Genomic DNA, 26,846 nt, shown 5'->3' with positions numbered 1-26,846 from the left:
AGCGGCACAGTCGTCAGTAACAGTACCATCGGAACTGCGCTGCGAAGGTATGGACTGCGTCTTGCCGCTTGTGTACTTTACATACGACCAGAATTTCTTCAGATTTTCTACCAAATTTCGAGACAATGTTTCATTGTGGAACCTGTTAAAGGCATCTCGCATTGAAGTCTGTGCCAAATTTCGCGCGTCTGTAAATTTTAGCCAATCTTTGGGATTTCGCGTTCTTCTGAACTTCGCATGCTTTTTCCATTGCCTCTGCAGCAGCGTTCGGACCTGTTTTGTGTACCATGGGGGATCAGTTCCATCTCTTACCAATTTATGAGGTATGAATCTCTCAATTGCTGTTGCTACTATATCTTTGAATTTGAGCCACATCTTGTCTACATTTGCATAGTCAGTTCAGAAGGAATGGAGATTGTCTCTTAGAAAGGCTTCTAGTGACACTTTATTCGCTTTTTTAAATAAAATTATTTTGCATTTGTTTCTGGTGGATTTGGAAGAAATGGTATTGAGCCTACCTACAATGACCTTGTGATCACTAATCCCTGTATCAGTCATGATTCTCTCTATCAGCTCTGGATTGTTTGTGGCTAAGAGGTCACAGATCGTCCTATCTCCACGTAGGTACGTCTGTCCTTTATACTTAGTGAATGCTTTCTGAGTAGGCCTCACGGTTCATTACCCTAATATACATTTCTATGTATACTATAATGAAGTATCTTCAGGTATAGAAGTTGATAACTAGAGGAGGACTCTTGGGAGTTAATTATATATTAAAGAATGAATGCAAAGTTTAAAATAGATTTATAGCTTTACCTGAAGATACTTCATTATAGTATACATAGAAATGTATATTAGGGTAATGAATCGTGAGGCCTACTCAGAAAGGATAAGGAGGGCGTGCCCGGCATTGGCTAAGTATAAAGGGCAGATGTACCCACGTGGCGATAGGACGATCTGTGGCCTAAAAAACAGAGATGTTTTGTAAGGGGTGTACCTACCAGAATGGAAAGAGGAAGTGCTCTCATAAGGTCAACCCACAAGCAAGGAATAGGTGCTGATCCTAGGAGAAGGGGACAGTATCATGACAAAAGTCACAAATTTTATAGGAATTATTCTGGAAAGTGTATATTCTATGAACGACTAGTATTATTATGTTTCGTGGCAGTAAATGAGTGTCTAAAGAACACTTTCATTTTGCCCAGAGTTCCTCGTAGCTACAACTAATGAAAATAGTACATACTAGGAAAAAGGTAGTACAAAAAGATAAGAATAGAAAATAGATTACTCAAGTGTCATAAACCCCTGGAATTTCTAATTGAAAAAGGAAATAAAGAAAAGAAAAAGAGTCCTCACAATATTAGTAAAACTGACTAAAACAACAAATAAATGCTCATGTTTTACTAACAAAGTAAAATAAGAAAAGAATAGAGAAACAATAAGCGAAAGATTGTTCCAGACAGGACACAGAATTGTTATGGAAAGGAGAGATATGTGTAGAAACATATCTAAAAAAATGTATACTCTTAAGATATGAAATGTTATTATGAGTGATATTACTTGCATAATGTTTATGTATAAAATATCGCATGGTCGATCTGAGGGGAGGGGGGGATATGTATTGATTCGAGAATTACTGTGTAAATTCTAGAACCACTAAGCATTCTACCATCTTCAACACACAATATTTTAGATACGAGTGTGGGATGCTAGAATCCTACCCACTGCACATCACATGTGTGTGTGTGTGTGTGTGTGTGTGTGTGCAGGTTTAAAATCAGTTGCAGGAAGAAAGTAGATGCAGTGGTCAAACGGCATCAACAAGTACCTTCCAGCCAATACATAAAGGTGTTCGCGAGTGTGTATGGAAGAACCATGGAATCTATATGCAGCTTTGTGCTTATTGAGTCACTGTCTATTGTTATGTGAAACAAGAACAGTTGAAAAAGTACTCTTATAGACTCCTGACTCTGCCTTGGTAGAGGCAAGATGCATTTTCTGATTCATTTGAAGAAAGTCATGGTAGTGAAGCCAACTTTCTTTTACCTGTAACTCATTTTGTTTCTAATGTTTGACAGTATGAGGTACTTACAGAAAGTTACATATATATGTTGAAAGTGTGACTTATATTGTGCATGAAAATCAAATACATTGTTTACTGACGAAGAGGGAAGTTTGTATGTCTACTTATTTTATAACTAGGAAGAGGCTTAAAAGTTCCTGTACATAACGCTATTCAACAGAGAAAAAGTCAAGAGATTTTCCAGCAGCCGACTATCCCATAAAGAAGAGGGGTTGCAAAATTCCAAGTAAGTCACCTCATAAAGAAGTGGAATGTGGTTTGGGGAAATAAATCAGTATAACCCACACCTACTTTCACACTTTAAGATGTCAGAACATTAGAAGAGTCATCAACAGATGTAGCAATAATAACAGGTTTGTGCCAGAAAATTTTGTATTGCACCCTCATTATTTGTGATCTTTATAAATGATGTTGCAGAAAATATTAATAGTAACCTCAGACATTTCACAGGTAATGTAATTATCTACGATGAAGTACTATCTGAAGAAAGCTGCAAAAATATTCAGTTGGATCTTGATAAGATTACAAAATGGTGCAAGGAATGGCAACTCACTTTAAATGGTAAGAAATATAAAACTGTGAACTTCATAAAAAGAAAAAATTATGCATTCCATGACTACATTATCAACAGTTCACAATGGGAATTGGTCAACTCATTCAGATACAAACACATAGGTGTAACAATTTTTTGGGATATGAATATAAATGATCACATAGACTCAGTCACAGGTAAAACAGGTGGCAGACTTCTGTTCATTGATAGAATACTAGGAAACTGCAAAACTGCACAGAAGGAGATTGCTTACAAATCATTCATTCACCCATCCAAGAATATTGCTCGAGTGTTTGTGACTAACAGGGGATATTGTACTATATGGAGAATGGCCGCACAAATGGTCATACATTCTTGAACTGTGGAAGAGTGTCACAGAGATGATGAAGAAACTGAACTGACAGACACTTGAAGATAGACACAAACTATCCTGAGAAAGCCTACTAACAAAGTTCAAGGACCAGTGCTATACGATGAATCTAGAAATACACTACAATCTTCTAAATATCACTCCAATAAGAATTGTGAGAAGAAGATTAGATTAATTACAGCAAACACTTAGGCCTTTATATAGTTATTCTTCATGCACTTCATAAGTGAGTGAAATTGAAACAAGCCCTAATAACTGGTACACTTGGAAGTACCATCTGTGATGCATTTTACAGTGGTTTACAGAGAATGGATGTAGATGTAGATGCATGGAGATCTCCTGAGTAGTTTCTTCAGAAACTTATTCAAATGGCCGGACATTCTCACCATGACATTTCATTGACATTCTTCCTCTCATGTCTTTTGCCGTCCAGAATTTTAGACTGTACAGAAGGAACAATCTATAAGACAACCAAAAACTAAAAATATGTATAATTTGCAGAGATTGCTAAAAACTTTCAGCTTCATCCAAAATTGCATTGTTACCAAGTGCATAATCCTCTTTCAGCCAATATCAAATTCAGTATTACTGACCCACATAATTTTTTTAAGAAAAGCTGCTGAAACTTCTTGAAATATGTTGCTATTCCTTGTTGTTGTTGTTGTCTTCAGTCCTGAGACTGATTTGGTGCAGCTCTCCATGCTACTCTATCCTGTGCAAGCTTCTTCATCTCCCAGTACTTACTGCAACTTACATCCTTCTGAATCTGCTTAGTGTATTCATCTCTTCCTCTCCCTCTACGATTTTTACCGTCCACGCTGCGCTCCAATGCTAAATTTGTGATAGCTTCATGCCTCAGAACATGTCCTACCAACCGGACCCTTCTTCTTGTCAAGTTGTGCCGCAAACTCTTCTCCCCAATTCTATTCAATACCTCCACATTAGTTATGTGATCTACCCATGTAATCTTCAGTATTCTTCTGTAGCACCACATTTCGAATGCTTCTATTCTCTTCTTGTCCAATCTATTTATTGTCCATGTTTCACTTCCATACATGGCTACACTCCATACAAATACTTTCAGAAATGACTTCCTGACACTTAAATCTATACTCGATGTTAACAAATTTATCTTCTTCAGAAACACTTTCCTTGCCACTGGCAGTCTACATTTTATATCCTTTCTACTTCGACCATCATCAGTTATTTTGCTCCCCAAATAGCAAAACTCCTTTACTAGTTTAAGTGTCTCATTTCCTAATCTAATTCCCTCAGCATCACCCGACTTAATTCGACCACATTCCATTATCCTCGTTTTGCTTTTGTTGATGTTCATCTTATATCCTCCTTTCAAGACACTGTCCATTCTGTTCAACTGCTCTTCCAAGACCTTTGCTGTCCCTGACAGAATTACAATGTCATCGGCGAACCTCAACATTTTTATTTCTTCTCCATTGATTTTAATACCTACTCTGAATTTTTCTTTTGTTTCCTTTTTTGCTTCCTCAATATACAGATTGAATAACATCAGGGACAGGCTACAACCCTGTCTCACTCCCTTCCCAACCACTGCTTCCCTTTCATGCCCCTCGACTCTTATAACTGCCATCTGATTTCTGTACAAATTGTAAATAGCCTTTCGCTCCCTGTATTTTACCCCTGCCATCTTTAGAATTTGAAAGAGAGTATTCCAATCAACATTGTCAAAAGCTTTCTCTAAGTCTACAAATGCTAGAAATGTAGGTTTGCCTTTCCTTAATCTATTTTCTAAGATAAGTCATAGGGTCAGTATTGCTTCACGTGATCCAACATTTCTGCGTAATCCAAACTGATCTTCCCCGAGGTCGGCTTCTACCAGTTTTTCCATTCGTCTGTAAAGAATTCGCGTTAGTATTTTGCAGCAGTGACTTATTAAACTGATAGTTCAGTAATTTTCACATCTGTCAACACCTGCTTTCTTTGTGATTGGAATTATTATGTTCTTCTTGAAGTCTGAGGGGATTTCACCTGTCTCATACATCTTGCTCACCAGATGGTAGAGTTTTGTCATGACTGGTTTCGACTCAGGTCTTTCAGTGCTGTGTCATGCTCTTCACGCAGTATCATGTCTCACATTTCATCTTCATCTACATCCTCTTCAATTTCCATAATATTGTCCTCAAGTACATCGCCCTTGTATAGACCCTCTATATACTCCTTCCACCTTTCTTCTTTCCTTTCTTTGCTTAGAACTGGGTTTCTATCTGAGCTCTTGATATTCATACAAGTGGCTCTCTTTTCTCCAAAGGTCTCTTTAATTTTCCTGAAGGCAGCATCTATCTTACCCCTAGTGAGATAAGCCTCTACATCCTTACATTTGTCCTCTAGCCATCCCTGCTTAGCCATTTTGCACTTCCTGTCAATCTCATTTTTGAGACGTTTGTATTCCTTTTTGCCTAGTTCATTTACTGATATTCCTTACAGGAATTTTATAAAACTGCTTGATTAGAGTGAATTATGATGTACTGCATTCTAAAATGTTTAAGAAGAATTTGGTTACTAATACATATTTTTCTTTAAAAAAAACTATTTTATGTTCACTTCAGTGTGTGAGGATAAAAGCTTTCCTTATTCAGCATTCTAGTAATTTATTTTTAATGGACCTGCAGAACATGAAGCATTAATGGTAAACAAAAACATTACAATGCTGGACACCACGGGACTGAATGCCTCTTGGTGGCATATAAGATGCAGTAAGGAAAGTATATAAGCAGAGCAGAGACAATGAGAAATCATCCTAGTGATGTAAAGGCAAAAATGGGGAGGCCTACTGACATAGTGACATAAAGACAGATTTTTATGGTCTGGCACTTGGTAATGGACATCTCAGAAACAGTGAAGTTGGTATGCTGTTTGTGTGCTACTTTCGTGAGCATTGGACAGTGAAATCATGTGTAGCAAACAACGTGTTGAACTTCCAAGCCTCATTACAGAACATGGAAGTTGAAGACTTATCCAGGACCTATGATATATCTGACAAAATGTTGATGTGTGCACAGGTGTTATGAGCACACCATTCAATACATATTGTAGAACATGATGCTCAGCAACAGATAACCCGTGTTGACCCAATTACATCATCATTTGCAGCTGAAGTAAGCACAGGATCATTGTGAATGGACCATGGATCAATGGAAATGTGTTGCTGGCTCATATGAATCTTGTTTCTTGGTACACCACATTGATAATTAACTTCAGATATGCCATATTATAGGTGAATGCCTGCTTGAAACTGCATCATGCCATGGATGCTGTCTGGTGGGTTTGCAATGGGCGACATTCATCCCATTCTCTGTAGGACCTATAGTAGACATCAAAGGCACGATGACAGTGTGGCCTATGTGACCCAATCAACTGCATCCTTTGTGGTTGATGTCTTCCCTGATGGTGCTGACTTCTCCCATCAGGATAACTGTCTATGTCATAAGGACATAATCATCAGACAATCAAGTGAGGAGCTTGATAGTGAACACATGTTGATGTCTTGGCTACCAAATTTGCCTTATCTAAATCCAATGGAACATATGGTACATTCTTCTCCCACAAATTACCAGTCCATGATTTATGGGAACTGTGTGACACATGTAGACATGAGGTGTTATGCATCTCCAGAAACCTATCACACAGTTTATGAATCAGTGTCATGCGAAACTGTAGCTGTATTATGTTCCAAAGGTGGATGCTATTAAAAAGTTGATCATAATATTTTGGCTCATCAGTGTCTTCCTGTAAAAAAAGTACCAAGATTTATCACATTTTTTGCTGTGTGTTAGTGTGTGAAGTAAGTAACATATCCATTAACCAATAATAAAAGCTAATACAGAGCAAGTCAGTGCAGTTCTCTGTCTTTCTTTTTCTTAAATTGGGGATATGTAAGCTGCAGTTCATCTACAATTTATGTCTGTAATTATACACAAACACTATAACACTATTAATGAGTAAAATAACTGGGAAGTAGATGTAAGAATTCTAAGAAACTTGATGAAGCCTGTGCAAGAAGTGTAGTTATCTACTTCATATAATATTCTTATGACCATACATTATTCTTATGGTTCACTGTTGCTGAATACAAGAGACATTCAATAATCAGAAGACAAATTGATGTAGAAATGAACAGTTTGTAGAAAGAGTTTAGTACTTTCATGACTTCAGGTTGGCATCACTAGGATGAGCTAAGAACAGTTGTTGGATAAAAATTGTTTTGGTTATAACCTCAATAGTGTGCATTTAATGATGGAGTGTCTATCTGAAGTTCCACATTAGTTCAACAACATTCAGTGATAATGTTTTTTTTACTCCCTGAAGGTGAAATACTGCTTAAAATCTTTTCTCACATGATTTTACAGTATGATGAAAGTTGTATGAACTGCAGAAATTTTTATAAGTAGGTAAAACAGTTTAAGAATGGCTGATCCTCAGTGAGACTGATAAGCAACATCTTGGTTGGCAAGTTGAATTGTCAACTCCTTCACTTGAAACCCACACTGACAACATTATTGAGGAAGAATAGCATGTTAAAGTTGAACATATAGCAAAAACAGTTGCAGTAAGTGTTGGCACAGTTCATAAAAATTGTCAGTAACAAGCTAAAGTACAGGAGACCAAGTGCAAGGTGGGTCCTTGAAAGAGTTAACGTAAAAATGAAAGGAAACAAGATTCAAAGTGTATACAGACTTCAAAGAATGTTATGAAATGGAAGGTGGCCATTTTCTAAATAAGATTTTAATATGTGATGAAACTTTGGTTCACCATTTTGAACCAGATATGAAAAGACAAAGCATGGAATGGAAGCAAAACAGCTCACTTGACCAAAAGAAATTCAGAAATCAAGCATCTTCAGTGATTATTTGGAAGATTATTTGGAAGTGCCTACTACTTGGACAAACTGATAAACAAAGTAAAACCAGCAATGAGAGAAAAAAGTTGTGGATCTCAAAAAAGAAAAAAAAAGTATGATATTGCTACACAACAGTTCTCACCCTCACACCACCCAGCTGACATCAGAAATTGTTTTTAAAAAATGTGCTGGGACATACTATGTCACACTCCATACAGTCCAGAATTGACTCCCTCAGATTTTCATTTGTATGATCCACTGAAGGAGGCTTACGTGGAAGAAATTTCAGCAACAACAAGGAGGTGAAAGAATTTTGAGAAAGTGGCTCAAACAACAAGAAAAAGACTTCTTTGCAGCACATGTAAAAAATTAGTTCATCATTGGAACAATTGTGTTAACAGTGACAGTGATTATGTTGAGATATAGTAAAAGTCTCATTTTGTACAAATACACAGTTTTTTCTGCATCAATTTGTCTTTTTAATATGGAAAATACACTACAAAGATTTGCCAATCTGCTTTACCCAATATAGATGCATCAACAATATTAATTTGGTTTGATATGATTTATGTATGGACACAAAAACAGCAGTGGTCTTAGCCCACTGCTGCCCTCACCAAAACTGTGTTTATTGTGTGGTTTACTTCCTGGCCAACTGGTACCCTTAAGAAGTACTAGGAGACCTTTTACTATTTCCTTATAAGACATGATTTCTTCAGCCATTACTGACCTGAATATTCTACAGGGTGGTCCATTGATCGTGACTGGGCCAAATATCTCACGAAATAAGTGTCAAACGAAAAAGCTACAAAGAACGAAACTTATCTAGCTTGAAGGGGGAAACCAGATGGCGCTATGGTTGGCCCACTAGATGGCGCTGCCATAGGTCAAACAGATATCAACTGCGTTTTTTTAAATAGGAACCCCCATTTTTTATTACTATTCGTGTAGTACATAAAGAAATATTAATGTTTTAGTTGAACCACTTTTTTTGCTTTGTGATAGATGGTGCTGTAATAGTCACAAACATAAGGCTCACAATTTTAGATGAACAATTGGTAACAGGTAGGTTTTTTAAATTAAAATACAGAACATAGGTACGTTTGAACATTTTATTTCGGTTGTTCCAATGTGATACAAGTACCCTTGTGAACTTATCATTTCTGAGAATGCATGCTGTTACAGTGTGATTACCTGTAAATACCACATTAATGCAATAAATGCTCAAAATGATGTCCATCAACCTCAATGCATTTGGCAATACGTGTAACGACAGTCCTCTCAACAGTGAGTAGTTTGTCTTCCATAATGTTCGCACATGTATTGACAAAGCGCTGACGCATGTTGTCGGGCATTGTTGGTGAATCACGATAGTAAATATCCTTCAACTTTCCCCACAGAAAGAAATCTGGGGACATCAGATCCAGTGAACGTGCAGGCCATGGTATGGTGCTTTGATGACCAATCCACCTGTAATGAAATATTCTATTTAATACCGCTTCAACTGCACGCGAGCTATGTGCCGGACATTCATCATGTTGGAAGTACATCGCCATTCTGTGATGCAGTGAAACATCTTGTAGTAACATCGGTAGAACATTACGTAGGAAATCAGCATACATTGCACCATTTAGATTGCCATCGATAAAATGGGGGCCAGTTACCCTTCCTCCCATAATGCCACACCATACATTAACCCATCAAGGTCACTGATGTTCCACTTGTCGCAGCCATCGTGGATTTTCTGTTGCCCAATAGTGCATATTATGCCAGTTTACGTTACCACTGTTGGTAAATGATGCTTCATCACTAAATAGAACGTGTGCAAAATATCTGTCATCATCCCGTAATGTCTCTTGTTCCCAGTGTCAGAACTGTACATGACGTTCAAAGTCATCGCCATGCAATTCTTGATGCATAGAAATATGGTGCGGGTGCAATTGATGTTGATGTAGCATTCTCAACACTGACGTTTTTGAGATTCCCGATTCTCGTGCAATTTGTCTGCTACTGATGTGCAGATTAGCCACGACAGCAGCTAAAACACCTACTTGGGCATCATCATTTGTTGTAGGTCATGGCTGACATTTCACATATGGCTGAATACTTCTTGTTTCCTTAAATAACATAACTATCCAGTGAACGGTCCGGACACTTGGATGATGTCGTCCAGGATACCGAGCAGCATACATAGAACACGCCCGTTGGCCATTTCGATCACAATAGCCATACATCAACACGATATCAACCTTTTCTGCAATTGGCAAATGGTCCATTTCAACAAGGGTAATGTAGCACGAAGCAAATACCATCCACACTGGAGGAATGTTACGTGATTCCACATAATTATACGTTTGTGACTATTACAGTGCCATCTATCACAAAGCAAAAAAAATTCTCCAACTAAAACATTCATATTTCTTAACGTACTACATGAATATATAATAAAAATTGGGGGGGGGGGGGGGGGGGTACCTATTTAAAAGAACACAGTTGATATCCGTTTGACCTATGGCAGCGCCATCTAGCAGGCCAACCATAGTGCCATCTGGTTTCCCCCTTCAAGCTAGGCGAGTTTCGTTCTGTGTAGTTTTTTCGTTTGATGCTTATTTCGTGAGATATTTGGCCTGGTCACTGTCAATGGACCACCCTGTATGTCTTCTTGCTCTCCAGAGTTTCACATTGGAAGATTAGATGTTGCATGATTTCATCTCCCACACCACACAGTCTAGGGGCTCCTTCCTCTATAACTGTCATTGTAAATGTTCCTTAAAGTTCCTATGGCTAGTCATGGAGCCAACCATGAGTTTAATCTATTTGCTGCTCAAGCACACAATTACAGACCTTCTCTCGAAACATGGTTTCAGAATGATTAGCTTGACATGTTTTTTTTTTTTTTTTTTTTTAATTTTTTCCCCACAGTTCAATATTCTATACGCTACCTGCTGATCCAGCTACATATTTTAGGTTTTATCATCACCTTATTGAGGTTCAGGCAGGCTCCAGCCAAATAAATGGAGTTGTGCCTGTCATGGCCAGTCTGTTGGCTTGTTCATTGTCATCAATTCATGAGTGACCGGGAATCCACAGAAGATTTACCCTGTGGTTTCCATTTGTAATCTTATCCTCCCACATATCACTATTGAAATTCTCTGTCTTTGGACAAATTTTGAAAGCTTCAAGAGGTGTAAGATATACAAAAGAAGAACTGTTTATTTTTCTTGATTTTCTCTTCTTGTTGTTGGCTCTAATCCTTGTTGTGTCTAGGGGTACATTCTTGAGGCTGCAATTTTTTTAATGTTCTGGGTTCCTGAAGATGAAATAACTGATGGAGATTTGCCTGTTGCTATTAATATCTTTTTATTTTATTCCATTCTTCTAAATCACACTGACTTTACAATTATCACTTCTATCACACCAAAAATTACATTATTGGTGGCACAATCAAAAACACATCTGATTCTATCACAGGCATGCCCACCACTATCACTTACATTCTGCAGCACTAACAACAATCCAAATAGTTTACAAACTTTCTTGACAACAGAAGAATCATCACCAAGATATAACATTATTTTATAACTGAGTCCGGAAATAAATTTAATAATTAGGGTTAGACTGTGCAATTGATAATATTAATTTTAAAAATGCCACAATATCATAACTTCACTTATTTTTAAAAGAAGAGTAATTTTAATTGTACTTACAGAGTGTAAGAAATTAATTTCTTTTTACATATTTTAGCCCGAAACATAACACATCATATCAAAAATCATGTGAAGTTCATTCAGTTAGACAGCTGATATAATGTTCATCTATAGAAGAATCAATAGTATACTTGGTATGGTTATTACTTTAAAAAAAAAATTATGTTAGAGGAGGATAACCCATTATAATATCCCCCCCCCCCCACAAAATTTGGAAACAGAATGTCTACAATATTTTGTGACAGACTATAAAGTTTGCCAAACAGTGTACAAAATAATGCCCAGGATAGCAGATGGGTGTAAAGAAGTATTTGATACACAACATATTAGAGAACATAAGAGAAATATCTACTAGACAAATTGTAATCTAAACATATGTCAGGATATGGCATTTAGATTTTCAGATCTGTGGAACACACTGTCACAAGACAAAAAAACACAATGTCAAAATTACAACATTACACCACTAAATTGCAGAAATAATTGCAAAGACAATGTAAATTACTAGAATTTATAAATTTTAAGTCAAGATCTATACAATCAAACCTTCAAAATCTTCAAAAGAGAAGAGAAAAATTTCAGAGCCTAAGTGTACCGCGAGTGAGCAGACTCGAAAAACTCAAAGTGATGGGTACAGAAAAAATGTACTCAATCATATGTAGGAATCAATCAGCCACATAAACCGTAATATTCAAGGATATGTTAACTCAAGAAAGAACAAAATAATGGAAAAATATTAGGGCCTAAGTTTACAATGTAGGGATTGACCCACGAGTCCAACCTACACCAGGTACAAACCAGCAAAAAAATGTTTTGACACAACAAAATGAAGAAAGCTCATAATCATCTCAGGCAGTCCAATTATGTATAAAGAGTAATTCTGAGAAGCATCTAGCTTCAATCAATGGTTGTACGCTCTCCTTGAGTATACACACACACACACACACACACACACACACAGAGAGAGAGAGAGAGAGAGAGAGAGAGAGAGTCGCGATGACCAGTGGTACCCAAAACAGAGCTAAGTATGAGTCTGTCCACAACTCAAGATCCAATCAGATACAATACTGCAATACTCAGGATAGATTCAAATAAATAGTGTCACAAATGGCTTTGAAAGAGGACACAAACCAGTAGCTTGAGTACCAAAATCAGAGTATGAAAGCAGACTTGTATACATCTTGTTATATTGTCCATATTAGTAAATGTCTTCCACACTATTTGATAATTGCCCATACAACTAACCTATGTACATAAAAACCTAGAAGATTCATTTACAAATAATGAAAAAATACATATTGATTTAAAGTTACATAATGATTTGAAACTTAATCCCCCTACATGCATTTATGCTGAATGACACTGTCTTTAGCAGTCTTGGCTAACAATTCACAAATATCAGACACAACTCAGATGCAGTCAACAGATGCTCAAGTACAATACCCAGCACACATGATCTCTTGCAAATTGACTGGTCCAGCAGGGTACAGCCATACTGCAGTGTGGGGAGTGGATCTGATAACATCTTTCAGTTTCCTCCTTAGAGTTCTCATCGTGTGCTCCAACAGATAGGTAACTTTCTGCCTAACAAACACATCAAATGCTGAAACATTGTTTCATGTACTAAATATGCTGTTCAGTACCTTCTTCACATCACATGAGAAGCTACAGGATCTAAATTTAAAGATGGATGCTTCTTTTGATAATTGTCATTACAACTTTTCTTATTGTACTGGTGACTTTTGATGAGTTAGCCTCATAGCTTTTTAAATTATTTCCACTATTTCTTTTATAGTTTGAACTTTCACCTTGATGTAAAGTTTCATTGCGGTCCTTATTTATTGCATCAAGTGGACCAACAAAAGACAACAACTCTTCTATTGTTTTCTAACGACTACATAAGATGTCTTTTCTCACATAGATTGGCAATCTTCTAATTAAAACACGTACTAGTCCTTCTTCTTCCATTGGCTTACCTAAATACTTTGCTCATGTTAAATGCCAATTGAAATATTTCCTCATAGTAACCCAAGTATTATTATAATATTTTGGGTCCCACAGATCTGACATTAACATTTCTTGAGCACTGGCAGATTGGTTGGTTGGTTGTTTTGGGGAAGGAGACCAGACAGCGAGGTCATCGGTCTCATCGGATTAGGGAAGGACGGGGAAGGAAGTCGGCCGTGCCCTTTGAAAGGAACCATCCCAGCATTTGCCTGGAGTGATTTAGGGAAATCATGGAAAACCTAAATCAGGATGGCCGGATGCGTGATTGAACCGTTGTCCTTCCGAATGCGAGTCCAGTGTCTAACCACTGCGCCACCTCGCTCGGTGCACTGGCAGACAAATACTTGTCTTAGATTTATTTGTAAAGTCTCCCCAAGAGGAAAAATTCTCAGTATTCACTGTTCCCCATTCTGAGGCTTTCCCTAGAAGGTACCCCAGAGCAAATTCGATCTTCTTGGAATCTTCCCAATTTTTGGCAAATCTTTCTAAGAAATGGGTCGGATGTACATCTCCGTCTGGGTTAAATTTAGGGAATTGTCTAGATAACCCTGAATTAGCTCCCCATTGCAAATCAGTCACCGCTTCACCGGTTAACACAACCTTAGATGAAGTTACCCTTTTTCTATTTTGTCTTGGATAAGCTTAATTTCTCTCCACAAGTCGTCCATACCCTTTCTGGTATCATTAAGTTTGGAAGAAGCAATAGGTGATATGTTCCCAGATGTTATTCTCTTGGTAAACTTTCATTCTATAATTTCTCCAAATTGTTCCTCCAAACTAATTACATTTATAATATCAGAGTTAGCGATTTTCTCTTTGAAATTCCTTTCTACATTACCTACCCGCGTATGGACACCCGTAATTTGCAATTGAGTAATTGGCATTAATTCATTATTCTTATCTACACTCTCTTTCAAAGTATTCATTTCCTTACATCATTATATTTAATTGTACACATTTTCAAAAGATCCTAACTTTTCAATAAGTTCTGATTCTACATTATTACATTTGTCCTCAATGTTAAATTCTAACCTTTTTATAAATCCTGAACAGTAACATTCCATTCCTGACTAAAGTCGGTAAACATATGATTTATATGAATAGTCAAAGAATTTGTCAACTCATTCTTTAAATATACTTTTAAATTATCTACTTTATTACTTATGGCGTCGAATTCAGTCTTCAAAGCACCCATGCATTCACATAGATTACTAAATTCCTTGCTTGAAGATTCAACTTTTTGTTTAACAAACCTAAATTTGTCATTTGAGTATTTTATTGAGAATTTACCAAGTCTAGTTCTTTACTTAGAGTCACACACTGAGCATTTAATTGAGAATTTAATGAGTTTAGCTTAAGACTCTGAGCTTTGATTAAATTGATCAACTCAGCCCAGTCAGGCACTTCTTTGCTAATCTTCATGGCCATAGCTGGGTCTTGAGTTTCCCTAGCCTGTTGTATATTTTCCATGCTTTTATATGCCTTAGCTCTTGTAAGCATTTAAAACTAACTTTAAAGATGATAATTACACAATAACAGTTCACTCAACAGTATCTTGTACCACTTTGTACAACCTGGCGTAGAATTCTCATTGTGTAGGTGAGCATATGTGGTCACAAGTCAGCATAGGTGAACAGCAGCTGGTGCCGGCAGCATCAGATGTATGTTGGTTTCCGCGTCTGCGTCCCCGCAATGTATGTGAGAGCTGCATACTCCCTGCACTGGATCTTCTTAGCTGAAGCGTTCTATGTGTACTTCTTAGACAAATACATCAAAATCTTCTTTACTATTTTTACCATTGTGAATTTTTCATTTCTTCAATGCTTTTCCATTTAAATTTTGCTCCATTGGATACTTTAACATATTCCATTGTCTTGTAGTAATTCCCTTGTCTTATTATGTTTGGTTGCTATAGCAACACATAATAGCTTCTTCTCTCGTTTTTGGCTTAAAATTCCTGTTTTCTTGGTTCTTTCACACAGGTCATCTTGTTCTAACGCTCTGACGACTTAAAGTGTGAGTGTGGATATGTGTTATATTGACTTATTCCCCCAAATCATCTTCAAATTCTTTATGAGGTGACTTACTTGGAATTTGCAGCCACTCTTCCTTACTGAATAGCCAGCAGCTGGAAATCCTCTTGACTTCTTCTCCGTCGAATAACGCCAGGTACAGGAATTTTTAGACTCTTTCTACTTATGAAATAAGTAGCCATACAAACTTTACTTTTCATCAACTAATTATGTATTTTACCTCCATACACAAGTCTCTCATACAGTCGGACATTAGAAACAAATTGAATTACAGTTAAAAGAAAGTTGGCTTGGATACCATGCCCTTTCTTAACATGAATGATAAAATGAGTCTTGTTTCTAACAAGGTTGCATCAAGAGTCTACATGAGTACTTCTTCCACTGTTCTTGTTTTAATAATAATAGTCAATGACACAATAAGCACAGAGCTGCACGTAAACTCCATGGTTCTTCCTTACACACTCACTAAAACATCTGTGGATTGCCCGACAGGTACTTGTCGGTGCCACCCAATGGCCGCATCTACTTTCTTCCTGCGACTTATTTTAAACCTGCACACTCAAACATGTGACACACAGTAGATAGGATTCTACCATCCCAAACTCATATCCAGAATATCATGTGTTCGAGACTGTAAAAGGCTGAGTGGTTTTAGAATTTACAGAGAAATTGTCATATCACTACACAGCTGATACAATGTTCATCTACACAAGAATCTGGAGTATTCATGGTATTGGTTATTTCTATATAGGTAATGCTAGAGGAGGGTGACCCATTATACCCTACTCTCCCAAGGGCTTCTTAGCATTCTGCAGTGATCTTTGATCTCATTTTTATTAGAAGGCAAACAACACTGCTCCAGCTGATGTAAGTTTTTTATTAAAACCACAACCGATTTCATGTCAAATTACGTGCATCATCAGGTGATATAAATTGTGTATACAACATTATTTTATGCAGTCCTGAAGTCTCACCCTGTCCTGCATTGATAAATTAAAACCCACTTGAAGTGTTTGTCAAACTGAAAAAAGAAGGATATCCCATACCGTCAGCTGGAGGCAAAGTGGGCATGGCCATAAGGAACACTGAACTCAGATTTTGTATCTCAAGTCTGTACATGATTTCAATATTTTGCTCAACTTGCCATCATATTCAGGAAAATTATATTTCCTAGCAATTTACTGACTTTTGCTGTCTATTCATCGGCTGTGTTATTAAACTGATAAAATCAATTTTAAGACAATATGTATATTTTGAAATCAACATAGAAATAAAAGGCATCAGGGTACATAATTAGAAGAAGTTTAATGGATATTATGATTATTGTAATATCAGTAATGGGCAAGTGCAACACAGAACCTTTGAATGTATTCTTCAAGAACCAGTCCACTAACTCAGTTATTTTGAGAACATTAAATGTGAAAGCTCAAACAACTAACATACCTCTCCATACATAGAATGTAGCTACCCTCTCATTCACTCCTATCTGGCAAATGAAGCACCATGTATAAATCTGTAATGGGCAGCTCTCAGACTTGAAAACTGCAGTGTAAAAGATCACTGGAAATTTTTATTTTTCTTTATCATAAAAGCTACATAGCACAAAAGAGTGAACTACTTACATTCTTTTATTCTTACCTTTTCTCTCTAAAGTTGTAAGGTTTAGTCATCAGAGGTAATATATGCTCAACATCATTTTCATGGAAGAATGAAACACACCGTTTCTTGTCACTTTTCTCTAGTTTTTCACCTGTCTCTGAATTCAGAATATGCACTTTTACAGTGGGGTGTCTGATAAAGTTATCAGTTTTCAAATGATCAGTCTTGTGGACAAACAAACCTATAACTTTTTCATAAGTATACTGTTTTGTGGAACTATTTTGAGCATCTGGTAAACCTGTTACAACTTTCTTGCATGCTAATTCTTCATAATCTGAATGATTACTTCTCTGATCCAATTCTGCAGCTGAGTATTCACTATCAACTAAATTTGTTCCAGATATTTCTTCACTAGAATGATACACTGATGTAGTACTTTCACATTCTGGCGTTGTTTCACAAACAGATCGTGATTTTTTCATTTCTGAAACATTATGATGCAAAGCAATGTCTTCATAGATCTTTTCTGATGAGTCAGAGGCATTAAACTTTTTCTTCCTTTGATCTCTGTAAGATATTCTTCTGGAAGTCCTTTTCTCTCTTTTAAAAGCTTCACTATCAGAAAAGTAGTTATGTCTTAAATTATGATCACATGAATCAAATTTCTGATATTCTTTGGCCTCAATTAGTGATTTGGTTGTGGACTGGCATTCTTCCTCTTGATTATTTGTTGGCACGGTAACATTTATTGCACCATCTCTGCCATATTCTGCAGTGGGCAACTGATCAGAGGAGTTACTTAATGAATCATGAATTGCACTTCTTTTCCCACTGTGAGTGGCATCAATATTACCTGATTTAGATGCACTGTATTCCTGGGTTTGAGAACAATGAATACTCAAACTTGAACTTTCTTCTGATGGTTTTATTCTTGAATTACTCTGACCACTTTTTCTCTCTGAATATTTAATATTATTTCTCTTCCCTTTTGTATTTTTACCAAATTTATGTAACATTTGTTCAGTTACATTCCTTTCTTTCTGTTCTCCTTTATCTTGAGGAGCAACCAACAAGCTCTGCGTACTGTTACAAATAGCAGTGTCACGTGGCTCCTCATGTTGACTATCCATTGTGAAGGAGTCATATCTTCTCCTGAAATTCTTAACCTTCTTCCTTTGTGGGACAGCATTAGTATGTTTGTAATCAGCAGACTGTCCAGTATCATCTGTATCCTATAACAGTGGAATAGGGTAAGTAACAATGTACATCTGAATGAGAAGAAAACAAACTTACATGGCATGCATGGTCCTCTACAGTGGAATTCATGAAAGAAAGTAAATATTTACCTAAAATTCTAATATAGTGCAGGACATCTCAATATTACTAGTAAGGAAGTTATGGCAAAAATGAGAAATAACAGTAATCAAATTACCAAGGTAATCACACTCTCATTGTTATGCTCCAACAGAAATAGTCATGACTGTGATGAAAAGATTTATTATGAAAAGGAAAGTTGCTACTCACCATATAGCAGAGATGGTGAGTCATAGGTAGGCACAACAAAAAGCCTGTCACAAATAAACCTTTCAGGCAGTAACGTCTTCATCAAAAATATACGACACACACACACACACACACACACACACAAACACAAACATACGACTGCAGTCACAGGCAAACTGAAGCCACACAGTAAGCAGCAGCACCAGTGGATGATGGGAGTGTCAACTGTATAGGGGTATAGGGGTAAGGAGGAGGGTGTGGTGGGGAGGGGGAGGGATAGTAGGCGGACAGTGAAGTGCTGCTAGTGAGCATGCAGGGACGAGGTGGAGAGAGGGTATAGCAGCTAGGTAAAGTCGGGAGGTTAGATGGAGGGCTGGGGAGAGACGGGGGGGGCGGGGGGGGGGGGGTGTAGTGGAAAAGGAGATAACTAGGATGATGGAATGAGGGCTGTGTAGTGCTGGAATGGGAACAGTGAAGAGACTGGATGGGTGAGGACAATGACTAACGAAGGTTGAGGCTTGCAGGGAAAGTTACCACTGTGCAATTCAGAAAAGATGGTGTTGGTGGGAAGTATCCATGCAGCACAGGCTGTGAAGCAGTGACTGAAATGAAGGATGTCATGTCTGGCAGTATGCTCAGGGAGAGGGTGGTCCACTTGCTTCTTGACCACAGTTTGTCGGTGGCCATTCATGCGGACAGACAGCTTGTTGGTTGTCATGCTGACATAGAATGCAGCACAGTGATTGCAGCTTAGCTTGTAGATCACATGACTGGTTTCACAGGTAGCCCTGCCTTTGATGGGATACGTGATTGTTGTGATCGGACTGGAATAGGTGGTAGTGGGAGGATGTATGGGACAGGTCTTGCATCTAAATCTATTACAGGGGTATGAGCCTTGAGGTAAGGGGTTGGGAGCACAGGCTGTGTAGGGATGGATGAGTAAAGTGTGTAGTTTTGGTGGACAATGGAATACCACTGTGGGAAGGGTGGGAAGAATAGTGGGCATGACATTTCTCATTTCAGGGCATGACGAGAGGTAGTCAAAACCCTGGCGGAGAATGTAATTCAGTAGCTCCAGTCCTGGATGGTACTGAGTAACAAGGAGAATGCTCCTCTATGGCCATACAATAGGACTTTGGGGGGTGGTGAGAGATTAGAAAAATAAGGTATGGGAGATTTGTTTTTTTATAAGGTTGGAAGGATAATTATGGTCTGTGAAGCCATCAGTGAGACACTCTGTATATTTCAAGAGGGACCGCTCGTCCTGCATATGTGATGATCATGGATGGCTAGGCTGTATAGAAGGGACTTCTTGGTAGGGAACAGGTGGCAGCTGTCAAAGTGGAGGTATGCTGGTGGTTAGTAGGTTTGATATGGACAGAGGTACTGGTGTAGCCATCTTTGAGGTGGAGGTCAATATCTAGGAAGGTGGCTTGTTGGGTTGAATAGGACCAGGTGAAGCAAATGGGGGACAAGCTGTTGAGGTTCTGGAGGAATGTGGATAGGGTGTCACCCTCGATCCAGATTGCAAAGATGTCATCAATGAATATGAACCAGGTGAGGGGTTTAGGAATCTGGGTGTTTAGGAAGGATTCCTCTAGATGGCACATGAATACGTTAGCATAGGATGGTGTCATGTGAGTGCTCATAGCCATAACCCAGATTTATTTGTAGGTAATGCCTTCAAAGGAGAAGTAATTGTGGGTGAGGATTTAGTTGGGTCATGGTGACTAGGAACAGGTTGTTGGTTTGGAAGAATCCATCAGGCACTGGGAAAGGTAGTGTTCAATAACAATAAGGCCACAGGCCTTTTCCACTATCCCCCCCCCCTCTCTACACCTCTCCACCACCTGTTGTCTAACCTCCTGACTGCAGATAGCTGCCCTACCCTCTCTCCACCTCGTCCCTGCGTGCTCCCCAGCAGCACTTCTCTGTCTGCCACCCCTACCCTCCTATCCCTCCCTCTCCCTGCCCCAGCCTCCTCCTCATCCCCACTCAGTCGCCACTCCCATCATGCATTGGTCCTGCTGCTCACACTGTGGCTTCAGTTGTCTGAGACAGCAGCCTTGTGTGTGCGAGTTGCATTTGCGTGAGTGTGTGTGTCTGTCACCTATTTTTGACAGAGGCCTTGTTGGCCAAAAGCTTTATTTGTGACAGACTTTTTGTTGTGCCTATCTGTGACTCAGCATCTCCGCTACAAGGTGAGTAGCAACTTTCCTTTTCATAATATTGTTACATTCCATCTTGGATTTTCCATTGTTAGATTTATTTATTTATTTAAGCAGCTTATGATTTGCATCTATGGTGCATGTCCAAGAAAATATTTGCTTTCAAGCAACTGTGAATCCAGGATGGAATGTAATAACGTTATGGTGAAAAGGATAGTTACTACTTACCATATAGCGGCGATGATGATTCACAGATAGGCACAACAAAAAGACTGTCAGAAAGTGGGCTTTCAGTCAACAAGCCCTTCATCAGAAACATGCAAAACACACACACACACACACACACACACACACACACACACACACACAAACACACACAAACACAACACGTGTGTTTGCCTATGTAAGTTGTCCATTTCCACTGAAGACCTCGTTGGCCAAAAGCTCAGTTTCTAGCAGTCTTTTTGTTGTGCCTATCTGCAAATCAGGATCTCCGCTATACGGTGAGAAGCAACTATCCTTTTCCAACACAATAAATATTTGCTTTGTTAGTTTTACATTAAAATACATTGTTTTGCTTTTTCAAATTGTTTGCTTAGATGACTAACAGATTTTAAGCACAATATTTCTGTGAATTTCCATAATAGTTACATAATTTTAGATACAGTAAGTCAGACAGATTTTATGAGGTGTACATATTCTATGCACATAAATGAAAGTAAACTTCTATGTACCGACTTGACAGAAAATCCTAGGAAGTTCTGGTCTTACGTTAAATCAGTAAGTGGCTCGAAACAGCATATCCAGACACTCCGGGATGATGATGGCATTGAAACAGAGGATGACACGCATAAAGCTGAAATACTAAACACCTTTTTCCAAAGCTGTTTCACAGAGGGAGACTGCACTGCAGTTCCTTCTCTAAATCCTCGCACAAACGAAAAAATGGCTGACATCGAAATAAGTGTCCAAGGAATAGAAAAGCAACTGAAATCACTCAACAGAGGAAAGTCCACTGGACCTGACGGGATACCAATTCGATTCTAAACAGAGTATGCGAAAGAACTTTCCCCCCTTCTAACAGCCGTGTACTGCATGTATCTAGAGGAACAGAAGGTTCCAAATGATTGGAAAAGAGCACAGGTAGTCCCAGTCTTCAAGAAGGATCATCGAGCAGATGCGCAAAACTATAGACCTATATCTCTGATGTTGATATGTTGTAGAATTTTAGAACATGTTTTTTGCTCGTGTATCATGTCGTTTCTGGAAACCCAGAATCTACTCTGTAGGAATCAACATGGATTCCAGAAACAGCGATCGTGAGAGACCCAACTTGCTTTATTTGTTCATGAGACCCAGAAAATATTAGATACAGGCTCCCAGGTAGATGCCATTTTCCTTGACTTCCTGAAGGCGTTCGATGCAGTTCCGCACTGTCACCTTATAAACAAAGTAAGAGCCTACGGAATATCAGACCAGCTGTGTGGCTGGAATGAAGAGTTTTTAGCAAACAGAACACAGCATGTTGTTTTCAATGGAGAGACGTCTACAGACGTTAAAGTAACCTCTGACATGCCACAGGGGAGTGTTATGGGACCATTGCTTTTCACAATATATATAAATGACCTAGTAGATAGTATCCGAAGTTTCATGTGGCTTTTCATGGGTAATGCTGTAGTATACAGAGAAGTTGCAGCATTAGAAAATTGCAGCAAAATGCAGGAAGATCTGCAGCGGATAGGCACTTGGCGCAGGGAGTGGCAACTGACTCTTAACATAGACAAATGTAATGTATTGCAAATACATAGAAAGAAGGATCCTTTATTGTATGATTATATGATAGCAGAACAAACACTGGTAGCAGTTACTTCTGTAAAATATCTGGGATGCGCGTGCAGAAAGATTTGAAGTGGAATGATCATATAACATTAATTGTTGGTAATGCGAGTACCAGGTTGACATTCATTAGGAGAGTCCTTAGAAAATGTAGTCCATCAACAAAGGATGTGGCTTACAAAACACTCGTTCAACCTGTACTTGAGTATTGCTCATCAGTGTGGGATCCGTACCAGGTCAGGTTGACGGAGGAGATAGACAAGATCCTAAGAAGAGCAACGTGTTTCGTCACAGGGTTATTTGGTAAGCATGATAGCGTTACGGAGATGTTTAGCAAACTCAAGTGGCAGACTCTGCAAGAGAGGCACTCTGCATCGCGGTGTAGCTTGCTCTCCAGGTTTCGAAAGGGTGCGTTTCTGGATGAGGTATCGAATATATTGCTTCCCCCTAATTATACCTCCAGAGGAGATTACGAATGTAAAATTAGAGGGATTCAAGCATGCACGGAGGCTTTTTGGCAGTTGTTCTTCCCGCGAACCATACGCGACTGGAACAGGAAAGGAAGGTAATGGCAATGGCACATTAAGTACCCTCCGCCACACACGGTTGGGTGGCTTGCAGAGTATAAATGTAGATGTAGATGTAGAAAATTTAATTGCAATAATTCTGTATCATGGTTACATCATTTTATATACATGGCATAAAACAGTCCCATTGGGCACACATATTCTCCAGTTACATTGACATTAATAAAAAATCTAAAAGCAATGGTACTCTACCAAAGTTACACCACATATGCATAAATAATATAAAAATCTTTATTGTTACTGGAAAAATAGGGCCACCACCCCAAAATAATAGGCTACCAAATATGTTTACCACTCAAAGGAGATATAACATAACAAATCATTTATCAAAATAAAAGGTAACACTGCCATGACATGCATACTACAGATGAAGACCACATAAGATAATCTAATTACAATGATGACAGAAATGTAAGTACATTATGGATCTCCATCACACACCAACACCAACCACCTGCTCCCACAAATAACAGCTATCTCTCACATTACTATACAATCATGTACTATCGCCATTTAATGAATCATCAGCAAATTATTACTCCAGAAAATAAATCCGTATTTACATGTTCTATGTATAATGAATGGATTACTGTCTAAAGAAATAAAACATAACAAAATTTCAAAAGAAGGTCAAATGTTTTTAGAAATGATTTGTCTAAGTAAGAAATAAAAAATACAAGGTGTGTTTTGTAAGTAAGTACCATTTTGAAATTTAAAAAAGACATGCTAAGATATCTCAACAATTTTATTTTTACATGAAAGCCTGTACCTTAATCCACTTTTCTACATAATTTCCGTCAATATTGAGGCACTTGTCATAATGTTGTACCAGTTTTTGAATACCCTCCTCATAGAAGTCTGCCGCCTGACTTGTTAACCACTGCATCACCACTGTTTTGACTTTGTCATCATCTTGAAGAAGCTGACCGCCCAGGTGTTTCTTCAAGTGCAGGAACAGATGGTAGTCACTGGGCACAAGATGGGGCTGTACAGAGGATGATCTAGAGTTTCCCATCGAAAAGATGTGATGAAATCTTTGATCTGATTTGCCACATGCGGACGGGCATTGTCTTGCAGCAAAACAATGCCCTTGCTCAACTTGCCACGTCTTTTGTTCTGAATTGAACAGTGCAGATTGTGCAATGACTGACAGTAAGCTGCTGCATTGATTGTCTCATTACGAGGCAGAAATTCCACAAGCAATACCCCTTTTATGTCCCAAAAAACTATGCACATGATTTTCCAGACAGAAATTGTTTGCTTAAACTTCACTTTTCTGGGTGAATCTGAATGCCACCATTCCATGGACTGTTGCTTTGATTCTGGTGTGACGTAGGCCACCCACGTTTCATCGCCCATAACAATTTGGCTTAAGAAATCATCACCGCCGTTGTGCTACCACTCAAGGAAAGTCAATGCACTGTCTAAACATTTGGTTTTGTGCACATCTGTCAACATTTTCGGAACCCAACGTGTGCACAATTTTCGGTAATTCAAGTGCTCGGTCACAATGCCATACAAAACACTACAAGAAACATCCCACAAGGAGGAAATCATAAAGCATCTGTTTTCTCTCACCTTATTGTCCACTTCCTACACCAAACTTTCATTAATGAACAAAGGACGCCCACTCTGTTGTTCATCATGCACATTTGTGCCGCCATCTTTAAATCCTCTCACCAACTTTCTTACCATTCCATCACTCATAATGATTTCTCCGTAAACTGCACAGATCTCACAATGAAAGTCGATCACTTTTAGGCCTTTAGCACTAAGAAATCTTATAACAGCCCGTACTTCACAGTCGGCGGGACTCACGATTATCGGAGGCATCTTAAATGCTCAGTACACAATGTAAACTAAGAAGAATCAGACTGCAATGGCGCCATTGCGTAGACAACAGATGTAGGTACCCAGTGTGCATGCGCAGAATGCTGACCACAGTGCTGCAGCTGCGGTGTGGCAAAACGGTATTTACTTTAAAAAAAACGCCTCGTATTAGAGAAACATTGGACAGCCCTTAAAATATGTTCAAAATAATTTACAGCAGCTGAGATGCCCATCTGTTGGTGACATAAGGAGACCACCAAGTGAAATTAAACCAGTCAGCTATCCCTTGGTGCTCTTTAAAATTTTAAGATCCTATGTTGAAAGCTTTATTTCAATAGTATAACTTTTTCCCTTTTTTTTTTTTTTTTTCAAAAATTGAGTTAACCACATTGTTATGCAAGTCATTTACATCTTATTTTAAAAGTGATACAACTACAACTTCATTCCACTGCCAGCAGAGTGTAGCACAATGCAGACAAGTTATAGAAACCACACAGGAAATTATTTCAGTAGTGGTGTTTCGTAATCTTTCGATGTGGTCCGATTTTTCAAACATGGCAGGTTCTGTAGTGGTATTGCCTCTTATGAAGTTTATCATCCAGATTTTCGAGTTAGTGAAGGTAAAGATAGTAAACAGAATAATTTCCTGGGTTTCATAGACATATCGTTCTAAAAAATTGTGCTCACAGAGTTAGATTACGTTGACACTGATAATCGAAAGAATAGGTTTCTTTCTTCATTTATTTACAACAAATTCAAATTTATAATAAACTAATGTTATGTCATAAATTGTAACACATATATCTTTTTAAATTTTAGATACCAGTGCTGATGAGGATGACATTTCGAATAAAAGTGCTACAAATGACAAAACAGCTGACAGGCCTACAGTTACCGATAGTTGTGAGGGTGGCACAGCTGCTAGTATTCAGGATGAAAGAAAGTATGCTCAAAGCAAAAAAGCCATTAGAAAAACAGGCATGTATGAACAAAATATTGCGAAAACAAATAGTTATACAACACAAAAACTGGTAAAATAATTTCTGCCAAAACTTTCAAAATGTGTACTGCTATTATGCACCAAAATGTCCAAATAAAATACCAAATAATAATGGAAAGAAATTATTGACAATCTGTAGGTTGTGAGTGACACTGACCAGCAAAATAGTTATCTCAATGGTGTGTGTCATTCAGTTAAACACTGATGCCAAAAATATGGGACCCGTTCTCTGAAAAGTTGTATTGATGAGATGTAAATGAAACCATCATTATATTATGCAAAAACTTTTTCTTAAATATATTTACAGTTTCTAATGGAAGACTTCCTAGGCTTCTAATAAAAAGCACAGAATAATGCTTTCCCACCTTGATGTAAGGAGCAAACATAAGAATAGAAAGTCTATACCTGAGGAAATCATCAGTTACGTAAAGGAAGACATTGAAAGCTTTCCACTTTCTGAGGACCATTATGCAAGGCAAGATTTTCAAATCCTGAGCCTGGTGTAACCAAAATGTACAAAGAAAAATATGTGTCTGAAAATGAGGAAGGCATGAGGCAACAAATTATTTGACGAAATAAATCTCGGGTGAACAGTCTGGTACGAGTGTGCATAGGACACAATATTTTGGCAATCGACCACGTTGCCATCATAAGGTGCGCTGATGTACTGACCGGTGGTGGGCCGGCGCCAGGT

The 26,846-nt window shown here is 38.1% G+C and overlaps 1 protein-coding gene across 3 annotated transcripts in view; it reads right to left on the bottom strand.

The window, feature by feature from the left end:
- The window catches only part of LOC126251415 (jouberin-like), a 299,336-nt gene that overhangs the window by 207,561 nt on the left and 64,929 nt on the right, over nucleotides 1-26,846 (bottom strand). For all 3 annotated transcript variants that reach the window (XM_049951828.1, XM_049951826.1, XM_049951825.1), the window contains exon 2: nucleotides 17,268-18,460. In XM_049951828.1, coding sequence (XP_049807785.1) covers nucleotides 17,268-18,358 — 1,091 coding nt within the window. In that variant the 5' untranslated portion in view covers nucleotides 18,359-18,460. The remainder of the gene's footprint in view (nucleotides 1-17,267; nucleotides 18,461-26,846) is intronic.

The sequence above is a fragment of the Schistocerca nitens genome, chromosome 4 (assembly GCF_023898315.1).
Source record: "Schistocerca nitens isolate TAMUIC-IGC-003100 chromosome 4, iqSchNite1.1, whole genome shotgun sequence".
Taxonomy (NCBI): Eukaryota; Metazoa; Arthropoda; class Insecta; order Orthoptera; family Acrididae; genus Schistocerca; species Schistocerca nitens.
The sequence above is the reverse complement of the archived record's forward strand: the minus strand, read 5'-3'. Positions and strand labels throughout refer to the sequence as shown.